General features: G+C 37.6%; 1 protein-coding gene across 2 annotated transcripts in view; it reads right to left on the bottom strand.

Annotated features, from left to right (window-relative positions):
• HEPACAM2 (HEPACAM family member 2) overlaps positions 1–16,427 on the bottom strand; it is a 43,589-nt gene extending 27,162 nt beyond the window's left edge. Inside the window, exons 1-3 of one of the 2 annotated variants that reach the window (XM_043588861.1) lie at positions 16,034–16,426; positions 8,465–8,818; positions 4,574–4,858 (exon numbers count right to left, since the gene is read on the bottom strand). In XM_043588861.1, the coding sequence (XP_043444796.1) occupies positions 4,574–4,858; positions 8,465–8,818; positions 16,034–16,112 (718 nt within the window). In that variant the 5' untranslated portion in view covers positions 16,113–16,426. Of the gene's footprint in view, positions 1–4,573; positions 4,859–8,464; positions 8,819–16,033 lie in introns of both variants that reach the window. The other variant, XM_043588862.1, reaches the window with a different exon arrangement.
• Positions 16,428–16,479: the final 52 nt, after the last annotated feature.

Consider the following 16,479-nt stretch of genomic DNA (forward strand, 5'->3'; position numbering starts at 1 on the left):
AGGAAGTTCAGTCTATAATAGAAGACATGTTCTGTGAAATCTGAATTTATTCAGATGGGGATAGTTTAATTCTTTAAAATAACACAGGATAAGAAAGAAGATTCAAGAGTTTAAAGCATATAATATTTAATATTTATAGAAAGGATTATGATTTTTCCCTCATTTTTATTCTTTACACATGGTATATCACCATATTCTATGGTAATAATGAGATTGAACTTGTACATGAACATGTTCATTGAGATGAACTTGTACATGTCAAAAGAAAAATCTTATTCTTACTTTGCCAGATTAAAGTAAATGATATAGCCAAACAAAAGTGTATTTAAAGATGCAAAAGATACTTTCATGTATCTGTGATTGTTTATGCAATTTCCCCCAGGAATTTTTCATTTAAATCTATGGCTAGAGTTTAAAGGTAGGCAAATAGATGAAGAGATAGATAGATATAAGAAAGAATTGATGTAAAGAAACTATTTTCATGTAAACAAAATAACGTATGTTAACCAATGGTAATGTTTGGGAAAGACAAATGTTCTTCTCAAGGTATTCTTTCCATTTTCTCTTTGCAGGCATCTTCTAAATTACCCAAGCTCTCCATTACTTCTTGCTGCCATGTTTCCAATTATGTCAGAATAGTTTTGGCACAAGGGAAAAAAACAAGAAAAAAAAAAGGAAGAAAAAAAAAGCTAAGATCATTGAGTTCTTCCTATGTGCTGCTCACTGGCTTCTTTATTCATAAAATCTCACCTAATCCTCCCTATCCCTCTTGAGACAGGTATTAAACTTACACTGAGAACTGTAGATAAGGAGATGAGGACATGGGATCACTTACACATCCTGCCAATGGCAGAACCAAGGCTTTAACTGAGGCAGTCTGAATTTTCAGCTCAGGCTCATCACTACTGTGCTCTCCACTGCTCTCCCAAATGACATGATATTAACTAGAATTTAATGTGATTGAAACAACAGATCATCAGTTAATAAGGAATGTTCCACCATAAGCTCACTTCCTACTGCCTCTCATCTCACCGAATAATGGGAAGTTCCTTGGGATTGATATTCAGTAGATGATATCTGGATGGTTTAATATCTGGTTTTGCATTTTGTACCTTGTATGTGAAGGTAAACCATTTAGACCAAGCAATAAACAATGTAAAGATTTATCTACATAATCCTAGATTTGATATACTTGGCCTTCTCATGTTTTTTTCACTGTGTTTAAATAACTTCAATACTTAGGTCTGTGCTACTTGAAGTTGAATGGAAGTGTTAATTCATGTCAGAAAAACTTCAGTCAGGAATATGACTACACTTATAAACAGACCACACGAAATCTGAATTTTTCACTCCAATGCAATGGTCGTCATGCAGATAGGCACAGTTTATACTTTCTTTGTGAATCTATTTCTCAGCCTACACTTTAAGACAGAACATTTTTACAATGTTATCTGAATATAAAATTATATAAAACTGTAAACGTTCAGCCATGAAAATAATGCCATTGTCAAACACAATATAATTAATGACCATAACAAATCTTAAGTAAGTTGCTTGGAGTGTGTGGCATTTTGGTATTTCTTGGTAAAAAAACTATAATTTCCTTCTTCTTCAGCACTTTTGAATATAATTTGGGGAATGGTTAATCTTTGAGACAATGCATTCTGGACTAGGGTGGACTAGGAGTTAATCCTCTTAGGTTCCCCTACACCAAAAATGAATTATACAATGTATGAAGTTTGTTTTCTATTTCTATGTGAATAATACTTTTCAGAAAAAAATATTTCAAATTGCTCTTAGATATGTGTAGTCACTCTTTATAGTTCAAAACTGATGACTTTTTCTCTCTGTATTGTAGGTCAATATGTCCTAACTCCCCTTTTTTTTTCTTTCCTATATATACCATTTCTATAATTGTATGATGTTTGTGATCTAACTTGAAAACGTGCTCTTTTGGCAAACATTTTTTGATTTAGCCTAGAATATGTATGTCTAAGTATTAGCTTATAGACCATTCTCTAGTCTTTTTATATTTGGACCTTTGTTTAAAAAATAATTTTTCCTCATTGTTTATCAAATAATACCCAGTGTTCAAAGCTCTCAATGATTTAACTCAAACATATCTATCTGACCATCTAGCCTACCATGCCCCTTGCTGTATCCTACACTCTAAACTGGACCATTTGCCTAACCTTTGACCTCTGCTTTGTGTTTGGTTTCCTGTAGTCCCCATTGCCTGAATGGTTTTTGCAGACGTTGCCATTGCCCCAATCATACCCATACCCAAAGGTCCATCTCAAATTTCACCTTCTCTCTAGCCAGAAGTAATGTTTTCCTTCTCTGAATGAAATTCATCTATAGTCTCATAATATTGTAGTGCTAGTAATGGCTAACAGAGTACTTACTATGAGCCAGTCACTGTTCTAAGCAATTTACATGTAGTAACAGATTTAATCCTCACAGTAACTCTATGAAATAGGTACAACTATTATTACCATTATTTGGATGAGGAAACTGAGGCACAGAGGGGTAAGGTAGTAGATCCAGGATTTGAACCTAGGGCCCTGGCTCCCGAGTTCATGTTCCTAGCTACTGTGGTCCTTTGTATACTTCCCTATGGTATCTACGACATTCTATTTTATACACTTTATTGTGCACATTTTCTCACTTCTGCTGTAACTATAGAATAGCTTCCAGTTCCAAGATTCAATGATTCTGTTTTTATCGGCTTAATTTTGCTGCTTCAAGCAAACATAACTGTAAACCTGAATCATACCACTGCACTCCTCTCCTTGTAGTCGCTTTTCCTGCTCCATTGCTGGAGCTCAGTTTTATCTAGTTGGAAAAACCTACATTTGGTACATATGGTGCTTTTCTCCAAAAAGTTAGTAACACACTTCCTCAAGAGGGCTCTATCAATTTTCTCTTGAAGAAAATAGAACTGACAACATAAACAGCCTCTGTTTACTGAATGCTTGCTTTGTGTCAGTGTTTGGCTATTTTTCAGACAGTACCTAATTGAACCACAGCCATATGGTGAGGTGGTTTTAACTATCTCAGAAAGGTCAAGGAATTTTTTTTTTAATTTTTAAAATACATTTATTTATTTTTGAGAGAGAAAGAACGTGAGGGGCAGAGAGAGAGGGAGACACAGATTGCAAAGCAGGCTCCAGGCTCTGAGCTGTGAGCACAGAGCCCAATGCAGGGCCTGAACCCATGAACCATGAGATCATGACCTGAGCCAAAGTTAGATGCCCAATCGACTGACCCACCCAGGCACCCCAAGGTCAAGGAATTTCTTAAGTTCATATGGTAATGACAGAATCAGTTTACCACTTAGGTCTGTTTACTTAAACACTAGGCTTTAGGCCTCTCCTAGTATTATTATACAGATATACTTGAAGATTAAGTAGATACCACACTTAATTCTGCCCTATGATTCCCCTAGCTGAAACCTCCACCCTCCTGCCACAGGGGTGAGTTTTCCTTTGCCATGCCTCACTCTTTTTGTTACACTGTTGTGGCTAATGCTCTAAGCTACATAGTGACTGATATGAAGGCTTCCCAATATGATAGGTCATTGGTTCTCAACTAGGGAAGATTTTTGTACCCCTCCCCACACAGGGGACATATAGCAATGTCCAGCGACATTTTTAGTTATCATAATTGCAGGGGGTGGGGGGGAGGCCAGGGATGCTGTTAAACATCCTATAATACATAGGACATCCCCCACAACAAAGAGTTGTCCAGCCCAAGATGTCACTAGTGTGGATGTTGAGAAACTCTGTGTGAAGCTGAAATTAGAATGCCATATTAAACATATTAGAGGTGGTGCCATGGAATAGAGGGGACTGGGAAAAATAATACAATAAAGAAAGAGGGATCTTGGTTGGGTTAGGATAATAATATGACATAAACTGAAGAGTTTGATGAACTTAACTCTGTATATGAGATTAAACAATAACAGCAACAATGACAGAAGAAAAGAACCAGAGAAATTGAAATCTGAAGTAATTACTGATCCTCTGAGAACCTTAATACCTATTTTCAGAATAATTCAGGTTTTTCTGACTATGATCCTTCCTGCACCCAGCCTCTAAGAACGGAGATGAGAAAATGGGCAGAGAGAACAGCCATAACCTGGGATACAATACCCATGCATAATCTGGGAACATTCTTTCTGTGGTCAGCAACAGAACACACCCTCTCCCACTTTATAATCACCAGTTCTTTGTCCTTGGGTTGGATAAATTAGTCCTTCAGCATGGTTCTGGGTTTTTGAAATTGAGGTTCCTACTTGCTACTGGAAGTAAGGTCACACAATGGACTAAGTCAGAAAATGTAGCCTAAAAGGCCCATGGCCGGTATCTCAACCTGAACTTCAAGAAACAGGGTTGTGCTATGAGCTGTATTTCCTGACAAGGCAGTGTATAGGAAATGTAATTACAACTAGTACTGTATTACAGTAGCTTAAAAAACAAATGACAGCTGGTATTGATATTCTCTGTGATGACAACCCTTGTGTAAACTACCCAGAAGAAAACGCATGAGTACGTATTTTTAAAAAACTTACAATATATGGTAGGCATAATGATGTCACTTTCCATCTCACTGACAGGATTCTTCACCAGGCAAGTGTAATTCCCGATGTCTTCTTTGGTCACTGGAGCAATATGAAGGGTGTTGTTTTGGAGAGAAAAGGAGGTGGTAGAGCTGGTATGGACAGGTCTTTTGTTTTTTAGCCACTGGTAAGCCACCCGGGTGCCCTCTTCCACGAGGCATGTCAGGGTCATGTTCCCCACATACTCCACAGCGCCAGAGGAAGGCTGAATCTGTACCACTGGCTTTGTGACAGGATCTGCAATATCAAAAGAGACAAAAGTGATTTTTGCCACCACAGAATTATAATACAAATCTGTGCAGTCTTTCAAATACCAAATCCTGGGGAAATGAATCTAAAATTTTACATTTTGTAGATGTGGACGGTTCAGAAGATAAAGAAGAATAAAAAACTAATGGAAAAATGCAAAGTGATAAAATACAAAAATATCATTTATACCAGAAATAGCCAAATTCTAGAATGTACTTTTCAAGGATTTTCTAACGAAAACCTTTACTTTATAGATAATGCAGTTAGTGTAGAGAACACCAGCTTCCTTATTTCCTGTGCATTGTACTGTCTCCAACACCATAAAGGTATATATACTCTCACAGGCAAATTTTAACAAGACATTTCCCTCTTTTTGGTTTGTTCTAATATCTCAAGAGCAGCTGGTTGGGATAGATGAACCTAAATCTTTATCCACTATCTGAAAATATAAAGCTCAGATACATTATACTTGTGGAATATTGAGGGAAAGTTTTGGGGAATCACATATTCACCACTTACTTTTCTTTCTTTGTGAGTGAACTAATTATGTTTTAACTGCTGTGGAATTGCAACATTATGTTAGTCACTTTACCAAAACCAAAGCCTACATTTCAACACTGACTCAGTTTGAAAATAGGATAAAATGTGTTATTGCAATTACATCCCATTAGAGACATAAAAGACAAATTCAATAGTGATTCCTGTTGGTACTTCAAGTCATGGGAAAATAGTTTCATGTCATGAATCTGGTAGATAGTACTATTTGTTAAATGAACACGTTTCCAAGAATGAGCAAATATTTCCTCCCTTGGTTTTCACTCTAAAATTGTTGGGTAAAGGTTGGAATTATATAAGTATCCACAAATACTTTCAGTAAATTTCACTAATCTTTGAGGTTGTTGGTTCTGTTTGATAAAGGACAGTGACTTGCCCAGTTACACAGGAGTCAGTGACAAAATGAAGAGAGCTGCATATCTGGTTGTGTTTCTCTTCTGCATTTTGGAGAGATATGCATTTCATAATCTTCCATGCATCATCACAGGACACAGAGAGAATGAGATGGTATATAAGTGAGAAATGATTGACTCTAATGTTTAGATTTCACTTTGCTATCAAGCTTTAAATTGGGGTTGATGCATCTCTGCAGGTAAATTTCTCTTGACTCATGCTCACATTTTTCTATACAGAGAAATGTGCAGTAGAAAACAGACAGACCCAATCCTTCAGCCTAGAGAATATAGGAGAAAATGAAAAATAAGGAGAAAGGTGGTTGAAACAGTTTGCAGGGGACCCGAGTAGCTCTGAAGCCTCTAGCCTTTCTTAAGATGAGGACAACTGAATTTGTCCTTTCAATTTAAACTTTTTATTATTTTTGCTTTTATTTTAGAGAGCAAGTGAGCAAGGGAGAGGGGCAGAGGGAAAGAGGCAGAGAATCCTAAGCAGGTTCCACACCCAGTGCACAGCCCAATTTGGGGCTCAATCCTATGACCCTGGGATCATGACTTGCACTGAAATCAAGAGTCAGATGCTCAACCAAGTGAGCCACCCAGGTGCCCCCAGTTTAATCTTTTATAGTTCCTGGTAAGAACAAAGGATGTGGATGGAATAGCTTTTCTTTACATTATTATGATTAAAAAAGAAAAATGAGTTGTGTATATCTATTACTTAGGAAAAGCTTATGTTTTACTTAGGAAAAGCTTATCTCTCTGTGTGGAAATAGATGTGGTATGGCATAAGTCAAATAAGTAATGTCAAGGTCTTATATGGGGAGAACCAATCAGAATAGACTGTGATCATAACACCTGCCTTAAAGAGTGTGACTCAGATGTGGAAGTTTCCTGGGAAGATTTTTTTACATAGATAGACCCTAAACCCCTGATATGATTTTTTAAGTTGCATTTCCCTAAACAGATCCAATTTACTATATATTAAAAAGTAATGGATATTCCATTAAGTTTTAGGGAGAGATAGGATACTACTCAGGAGAATTTCATGAACATTGTCTCCCTTTTCTCTTTTCATAGTTGCTCTGTAGGTATCTGCTTTCACATCCTGTGCCTTTGCTTCCTTGCAGTCTCTCTGGTCTCCACTCATTTACCCCATGCACACTTACTGAGTGCCTACTAATGGCCAGTATCAGTTTTTAGGTACTGAGGACAAAGCTGTAAACAATAAAAGGTCCCTGTTCCCATGGACCTCATGTTCTAGGGGAAGAAGAGAAATAATAATCAAATAAAATCTAGGTGGAAATAAGTGCTATGAAAAGAAGAAAGCAGAACTCAAGATAGATAGTCTCTCTCTCTCTCTCTCTCTCTCTCTCTCTCTCTCTGTCTCTCTCTCCTGTTTGGAGGAATGAGGTTATACTTTCTATAAGGTGGTCAGGAAAACCTTCACAGATAAAGTGACATTTTGGCTGGGACCTAAAGGAAATAGAGGAGGGAACCATGTTATTATCTAAGAGAAAAGCAATCTAAGTAGATCGAATAGCAAGTACAAAGGCCCTGACTTATAAGGCCCTGACATCTACAAAATGTTTGTCCTGTGATAGGAAGAGCTCTGAGGCCAGTATGGTCAGAACAGAGTGAGTGAGGGGGAAGGGAGGTAGGAAATGGAATCAGAGATGTTGGGTATGCTGCAGGGGCGGGGGGTGGGTAGTCATGTGGGCCCTGTAGGATGTTGTTAGTACTTTGGCTCTTATTCTAATTGAGACAGAAAACCATGGGAGGATTTTAAGTGTCAGGAGGCTGGAGTGTAGGCAGAGAGATCAGGTAGCAGGCTATTAGGGATAGTCCAGGTCAGAGCTGGTGGTGCGGTTGAAAGGGGTGGGAGAGGGGGTGATAAGAAGTAACTGAACTCTACATTTTGAAGGTAAAGCCTACAGAGTTATTAACGTCTTGCCTAGATGTGGGATACGAGAGAAAGAGGGGGTCAATGGTGATGCAAAGTTTTGTCCTGAGCAACTGACAGAATGGAGTTAGTACTTACTAAAATGGAGGGCATTTTAAATACTAACCTGTTAAGTAATCAGGTTTAAGGGGAGACATCAGAAGCCGTGATTTGGACACCGTATATTTGAGGTACGCTACTTATATACCTCATTAAGGAAAATAAATGTGTGAAATTTAGCTGATTCTACATTCCCTCAGAGGATTATTTCCAGCAATTTCTATTGTTCCTTAAGTATGGTCCTTGAGCAAGTCTCATCCTCCCGCAAACTGTGTGCCAAAATAGAATGTTCATGTGACAAAGAGGGCTCTTCTTAGAGCGTGTTCTGATACTGAGAAAATAAAATTTCCTCCATATTATTATATCAGTGACTTTATCCTTGATAGTTTCCAGGCAAACAAATAATAAGTTCTACTCATTCCTTGATTACCTTTAGTTGGGCACTGTGTATATATTTCACATGCGTATACTTTACATGTGCCTCATGAGATAGATAATGTAATTTGTACCTGAAACACTGAGGCCTTGGGGGTTAATTAATTGCCCAAAGTTACAGAGCCAGGACCTAAAGCCCACATGGTCTAATCTCCTGAGCTGTTACTAACTGCCATGCTACCCAGCTGCCCACATCACTGATAGTGGACTCACCATCAACAGTGACTTGTATCTTCTGACTGGCTGAGAGAGTTCCATTTCCCTGAATGTTGACCTTCACGATGTAATTGCCTTCATCAGTGAACTGTAGTGGGTTGATGAGCAGAGATGCATTGGGTGGCATCATGGTGAACTTGTGTTGGTATTCCAAGTCGGGAACCACAGACTCATTCACAGAGCCCAGTAAATATTTGGGCATTGTGTGGGGTCTCTCAAACAGCCATATGATCTGGATGTCTGATGCCGGAGTGTGGAATCCATAGTGCACGGGGAGGTAGAGGGCCTGACCCCTGATGCCATGAACGGTGCGTGATGGCACTGTCACTTTCAGCCCCAAGCAAGCGCCTGCTGTGAAGGAAAGGAAAGTTGTAATGATCCTGAGCCACATTTCACAATCTAAGGGGCAATACAGAGAAAACCTGATTAGGTGATAATGCTTACAAAGGAGAGAGGCTTCTAGGTACTGACCATTCTAGTACCTGTTACCTGGAGAGGTAAATATTTGTCTCTCAAACCTTCTGCAATTTTAAAAACCCCACCCAAAGACTATGTTGATTGAGTGATTGAGTGTTGATTGAGTTGATTGAAGGAAAAGCAGAAGTTATTATCTTTGACTGAGAAAAGGAGAACTGGGAAAGATTATTAGTTCTAAAGTCCAATGACACCTCTAGAATTATGAAATTGTGTTTGATTCATATTATATCATAATGAAACTATGTGATTCAAGAAACATTGAGGGGCTACTTCCTCCTCAGAATCTGCCTCCAAAGTCTTCTGAAATGGCTTCTAGTCTATTATTGGAAGTTTTAGCCTTTAGCCAAAGCCTTGTCACATGGAAATATCCCAAGAAGAGTGGCATGAAGCCATTACCAGTTATGATCAATAATTCTTGCCCAGAAACAGGAACCTGGTGTGTGTTTGAGGAACAGCAAGAGGCAGGAGCAGAGGGAACAGAGTGGAGGAGGAGTGTGGTAGGACATGAGGTCAGCAAGGTGGTTGGGGCCAGATCAGGCGGTGTCTCATGGTCACAGCAAGCGCTTTGGCACTTTTTCCGAGTGAGATGGGGATTAATCTGGAGTTTTGTGAGCAGACAGGGATATGATATTTCTCCTTCTTCTTGACTTCCTCCTTCTCCTCTTCCTGCTCCTCCCTCTTCCTCCTTCTCCTTCTCCTCCTTCTCCTTCTTCTAGATATACTCTAGCAGCTGTGAGAAAAGACTGAGATAGGGGCAAGAGCAGGAGCAGGGAGACCACTTAGGAGGTGACTGCAATAAAGTAGGCAAGAGATATTTGTACTGTAGACCAGTATGGTAGTAAAAGGTATTGTGAGAAAGGCTGGTGATGCTAACAGGATTTGATGGCACATTGGGGTGAAATACAAGAAACAAAGAAGAGTCAAGAATGAGTCCAAGGTTGTTGGTATGATCAACTGGAAGAATGGATGTCATTTGTTAATGGGCAACTAATAAATTAACCATGGGGAAGACTGAGGAGAATAGACTTTTGGTGGGGGGGGGCGCAAATTGGGAGTCAGTTTTGGATATGTTCATTTTAGAAGCCCATTTGACATACAAGAGGCAATACTGAAAGGATATACTGGGAATGAAAGCTTGATTAATGTGGGTTTAAGAGAGAATGAGGGCCTGGAGGACTTGGGGGGATGGAGTTCTGCTAATGTGAGGCCCTGGCTCCCAGCATCCTGCCTGCCTGAGTTGTTTGGGCCCATGCACTCACTGCTACATCTGCAGGTTTCTCCCTATTTTCTGGCACCTGGAAATTTCCACACCTTTACCTTGAGCCATGATATACATTTTTAAATGTTATGTAGCACTTCTGTGTGTTTGCAATTGAGAAGAGACTCCTTAGTTCAGACTACCATGTTGCTAGAATCCTAATTAAAAGCTCTTTGCTTCAACATCCTCATTTTATTTTTTAAATATATTTTTTTATTTGAGAGAGAGAGAGAGAGAGAGAGAGAGAGAGAGAGAGAACAGGGGAGAGGGGAAGAGGGAGAGAGAGAGAATCTCAAGTAGGCTTCATGCTCAGCAGAGAGCCCAAGGAAGGGCTTGATCCCAGTACCCTGGGATTAAGACCTGAGCCAAAATCAAAAGTCGGACACTTAACTGACTGAGCCACCCAGGCACCCCACAACATCCTCATTTTTTCTTAAATGTTTATTTTTGAGGGAGAGAGAGAGAAAAAGAGAGAGAGAGAGCGAGCAGGGGAGGGGCAGAGAGAGCGGATGGTACAGAATACAAAGCAGGCTCCAGGCTCTGAGCTGTCAGCACAGAGCCCAAGGCAGGACCTGATCTTGTGAACCATGAGATCATGACCCAAGCTGAAGTCGGACGCTTGACCCACTGAGCCATCCAGGCACACCCTTTCTTTCTTTTCAACATCCTCTTTTTAAAAGGGAGTAGTATACTACCAACATCATATGAACATTTGAAATAGTGGGGGAGAGAATGGGTGGAATTGAAATGTGAAATATTTTGAACAGTGAGGGGAAAAAAGAATGGAAACTGCAGACAGTGAGTATAGACAATATTCCTGGGGAGTTTTGCTGTGAAGGGGAGCAGAAAAGTGTTCTGTTCCTTCTGTTTCTTTGAATGGGTGCTGAACACTATGTCTGTAGCTACTGGAATGATCCACTACAAAGAGAAAACTCGATGAAGCCAAATATAGATGAGTAAAGGTGGAATAAAATCCTAGGTGAGGAAAGATAAAAATTTGGGCACAGATAGATCTTACAATTTCAATTTTCTCGTATAAAAATAGTTCTTTTCTTTTCTTGCTTTCCTTTTTCACCCCTACTTGAGAGACGACCTTTAAGCTTTCTCTAAGTTGTGTTATAAAAAGGCAACCAGTATTAGGAAGGGAAAGGTAGAAAGGTCTGTTTGTGCAATGATTTCTTTGGAGAAATGGAAAGATGTAGGCCTGTTACTATAAGGAATCAAATTTTACCAACAGTAAACCTCTCCCTTTGCTTCCCAGGATAGGGGTGAGTGCAAAGGTTTCCATCATTTTGGTCTTTGGCTAGCTGTTGGTAGAGAGTGAGACCAGGGTCCAGCAGGAAAGTTAGAGAACTCAGCAGAAAACATAAAGAGGAAGATTACAGAATGTTAGGGGGAGAAGGAACTCCTAGGTGCTCACCAGAAACTGACTGTATGGACTGAGACTTAGGTGACTATCTGGGCAAAAGAATTATGTGTCCTATAGTCTCCTTAGTTTCTGTATTTGTGATGGACTTTGTAATTTTTTTTTTTTTCTCCTGAGAAAGGGCTGTGCCTGCACATTCATTTTAGTGATTTGGTTTGTAACAAAGGAGTTACAAAGGTATAGGATTTGCTTCTGTTTTCTTTTCTGGCAAGTGCAAGAATGTTTAATTTGTAGTTGTTCCTCATCTGAATCATTAGAAAAAGAAGGAACTGGTGCTAGGAATTCTAAAGAGGAAATAAAGTGGATTGCAGAAAAGGAGTGGTGGTTTCTGCAAGGAAATCATAAGAGAGAGAAAAAAGAAGAGAAAGTGAATCTAGGACTTAAACCTCATAATGATTGTGGTATGTGAAGCAGGGGTCAACAGAAGAGAGTGAGGTTCTTCAAGTCACAGATTCAGAAAGACATTGGGCATTTGGATGAGGGACCAGTAAAGGAAAAGATTCTTCTTAGCATCTGTGTTATCTGCACAAAACAACATGCATCTACATGCTTTTCATTGAAAGTGGGGATAAGAAGCTCTGGACACATTCCCGGTAAGCAAGAAATAAAAATTTTTTGTATTTGACACTTTGTATTTGACTACCTTACACTTGAAGGTGAAGGGCCCATATTTAATTGAAAGGGCCCAAAGAAATTTGAAGTATTGAGTCTCAGGTTTTAGTCTGCTTATTAAGTCACAAACCCTGGATATCTTTTAATAAGGCAGAAACTCTGTGTTTTTTGCCAAGGAACCATGGGGGATGGTGGGAATCCACATCATTGTCTTGAGAATGCCCTGGAAAAAGCTGTGTGGCTGCTGACTTACAACTCAAGAATTGCCTTTGACAGTGAGCTCTAGGTTTAGATGGCGTTCTTGTTTGGGGAAGTCAGCAGTCCTTGTGTAGGTTTTTTTTTTTTTTTCCTTTTGTATTTTGGAAAAGGGAAGAACTGTTTTTCATCTACCTTTTTTTTTTTTGGTAGTTGTAGTTGTAGTTGTAGTTTAAAGAGTAACTGAGATTGTAATAGTCTGAAAATGCTTGGGAGGCACTTTACAAATATGGAGTGCTAGCATGACTGGAATAGTAATGTTGGTGACTTTTGTATCTTGAATCAGAATGTTGAATAGTAAGTACAAAAAAGACTGATTGGAGAGTCTATAACTGGAGTTGTGGAAAGCAAATGTTATTTAATAAAAGATTAAATACAATACAAATGTTGCAGCCCAGGAATAATAAAACTACTTTAGAAGAAAATAACATTTTATACAGCATTTATAATAATTGTCTAAGGAGGGTTAACTAGTTTTTTGAGCTATTTGGAAAACTGTGTCATGTAATAATGCCTTAAATAATATATTGCTACCAATACCTCTGAATGTATTCAATGTTTATAATATCAAATGATATGAAATCATATCATTTAAATTTTTTTCAAATATGTGTGATTTTTCAAATATACATATGACAGTGAGAGATAGCACAGCTATTATAATAGCTTTTTCCTTAGACCGTCTACACCATTTTTATCAGATAAATTATAGGTAGCACATTATAAGAATATCAGCAAAGAATGTAATTCACTTCATACAGTAACTTATCTCAGCTACTAAAATCTTTTCATTTTGCAGGAAAGAACCTATTGATATGATGTAATCCTTACATGTAGTAAACTTTAGTGAATAAACAGATAATTGGATAATTCCTCTACACCTTCAGAACACACACTTTTTGCCATTGCTGTGTGTCACACACAGATGTGATGAATCTGTGCTGTCAAAACAGTAGTTTATTAACTTAAAAAAATTAGCTTCATTTTGAAAATTTCTCAAGCTCTCTTTTCTAGTTTTATGAGAAAACCTAAAGAATTAAAACTACTGATTTTAGAAAGTTAACCTCTGTATGAACAAATAAACTTTAAGAAAATAAATGTAAAAAAATTGATGAAATTTTAATTTCCTTTGATATTCTAAATAATTGGACTTAAATAAAAATTAAATTTTATTATTAGAGTTACTAACACCTACTTCCTAAATATAAAAAAGGAAAACTCTTAGACTTTTTGCATATAAGGCATTATACTAACTTGGAGAAACATTAATAATCTGAGGTACAATATTATAGCAATAATTTCACTTTTAGAGACTCCCTTAAGCTGTATAACAACAGCACTATAAAAGACTGATCCAGTGGTAAGGAACACTTGAAGTCATATTGTGAAACTTATCTATATTCCAGCAACAAATATTCCGTAGACTAGTTGCACTGTATTGGATATAAACATCAGACTTCAAAAAGTGACCTCTAGCTGTACCTCAAAATAGTTGGCATTTACTTCCCCTTTATCATGTATAATATTAGCAAGCATAACATAACTATTGTTGACTGAAAATAAACTCCTGTATCTTTAGAGAAAATAGAAATTATGGAGTTGTACTTTGAGTAGACTTTACAAACTACATTTTGGGCTTCAAATTAAAAAAAATTTTTTTTAATATTTATTTATTTTTGAGAGACAGAGAGAGACAGAGCATGAGCAGGGGAGGGATAGAGAGAGAGGGAGATAAATCTGAATCAGGCTCCAGGCTCTGAGCTGTCAGCACAGAGCCCGAAGTGAGTCTTGAACCCACGAACCACAAGATCATGACCTGAGGCAAAGTTGGAAGCTTAACTGACTGAGCCACCCAGGCACCCCTTGGGCCTCAAATTTTTAAGATTTTTTTTCAAAAAGAAAAAAACAATCAGGGGGGCACCTGGGTGGCTCAGCCAGTTAAATGTTTGACTCTTGATTTTGGCTCAGGTCATCAACTCACTATTGGTGAGTCCCACATCAGGCTCTATGCTGACAGTGTGGAGACTGCTTGGGATTCTCTCTCTCTCCCGTCCTACTCCCCTCATGCACTCTCTGTCTCTCAAAATCAATAAATAAACTTAAAAAAAAAAAGGAAAAACAATCAGATATCCAATATTCTAAAAGCAAAAAGATTTCCACATTACGTATGGTCTTTACAACACACTATCAATGGAGAAAAGTGAATTTACATATGAATAACTTAAGGGATAACCGCTTTAACTACTTATGAACATGCTATTTCTCTAAAGTACATTTTAATTTTATTTTAGTCAAAATCTTCAAATAAATTGTCTGTAAGTTCTTCTTAAAGCCAATTACAAAAATATCACTTAAGGAAATGGCAGCATTCCTATTGTTATACAGTTAAAAATAAGTGGGGGCACTGACATGTAGGATACTTTCAGAACCCAGAAAAATGCACAAAGGCAAGAAGTCTGTTATGGTAATTGTTTATTTTTTCTAAGAATTTCAAAAACTAAAAACTACATAGGCTTGAGTTTGACAACATAAACACTGGAACAATCACAACTATGGGAAATTCAAACACTTCTTAGAAAAATTTACAACTGAACATTTCAAATATGTGGGATATATACAACATTAGGTATAAATTTGAATAATAATCACATTTATAGTGAAAACTATAACAAAAGATACCAGTGAAAGCAAGGCTTGAAACTACTGAAAAAGGCTAACACTTAAATTATTTAGCTAATCTGTTCTTATAATTTAAAGAATAAAGTCTTTTTTAAGTCCCTATCTATTGACTATAGATAAAACAAGAAATGAACTTGACTTTTAAACCTGATAAGTAGGAAGAATGAAAAACAGAACACCTAGTGAAAAAAATTGACATAAAATAGTAGGAATGTTGAAGGAAGACTCAAACTCTAAGACTAAAGAGGAGAATGAGGGGAAAACAGTAAAGTCAAGAAAAAAAAAATAGGACTAGCCATTGGGCAAAGAGAAAGGCTAAAGGTATTTGGAGAAATTATACTTAACACATTTTTCCCTATTGTGTATAAAATATTTTTTGTAACTTTAAAAACACACCTTTTCTGCATTTTGTGATAGGTAACTCAAAATGAAGTAGAGCTGACAGTTTACTACAATATCTTTAATTAAAATCATTTTCATAAACTGTTTCAAGTTGCACTAAAATCAGTCACAAATTTATGGCCTATGTGAATACTTGCCAAAATAGAATGCATTAAAGACTATTAAATCTATATGTAAACTGTAAAAAGAAGAAATTCATTCAGTTTTTAGGTCTTTAATGAATGCTGTTGACAATAAATGTTGTTCTAAGAAAACCACAATCATCTACTTATTGAGCCTCATTTCTCCTAAAATGTTCTGCTTCTTTTCTGGAACAAAGTGTGTTATTGTTTAAAAGGTTCTGAGCTGTTTTTCAATTATCTGAGTGAATCTGCAGCTTAAAGCAAATATTTACCTTATGCCCACAATTAAAGAAAACCCAAACAACAGCTGAAACACAATTCATGCAGTGCCTTACCTAAGAGAAGGAGGTATATTTTGCACTGAAAGATCCCAACCGTGCTGCTGAAGGACTCCATGAAAGCATCCTGTCCCATGCATACAGTGCCCTGTTCCTGGTGGCAACTTGGTTCATGGACCAGCAGCTGGTGGTTTATTTGCTAGGGAAATTAGCAGTGAGGTAACAGACCCTATCCTGTCTCTTGCTTCTGTGATTTGAATACAGAATGAATGTGTATACAAAGGACACAGGGAGTGGGAACACCTGTTATGTGCTCTGCAAGAATACCGGCTTATGACTTTAGAACAGCTTTTTAGCGATTATCAGACTATCAGTAATTGTCAGTGTATTTCATGAATCATTCTTAGTTATTAATAATCACATGAAGGAGAACATCCTTTTGGGTGACTTTACTGAAGAATAGTATGCTTTCATAATGAGAGCATATTGTGAAATTTCCTGAA

Source organism: Prionailurus bengalensis, chromosome A2 (genome assembly GCF_016509475.1).
Source record: "Prionailurus bengalensis isolate Pbe53 chromosome A2, Fcat_Pben_1.1_paternal_pri, whole genome shotgun sequence".
In the NCBI taxonomy this organism is placed as follows: Eukaryota; Metazoa; Chordata; class Mammalia; order Carnivora; family Felidae; genus Prionailurus; species Prionailurus bengalensis.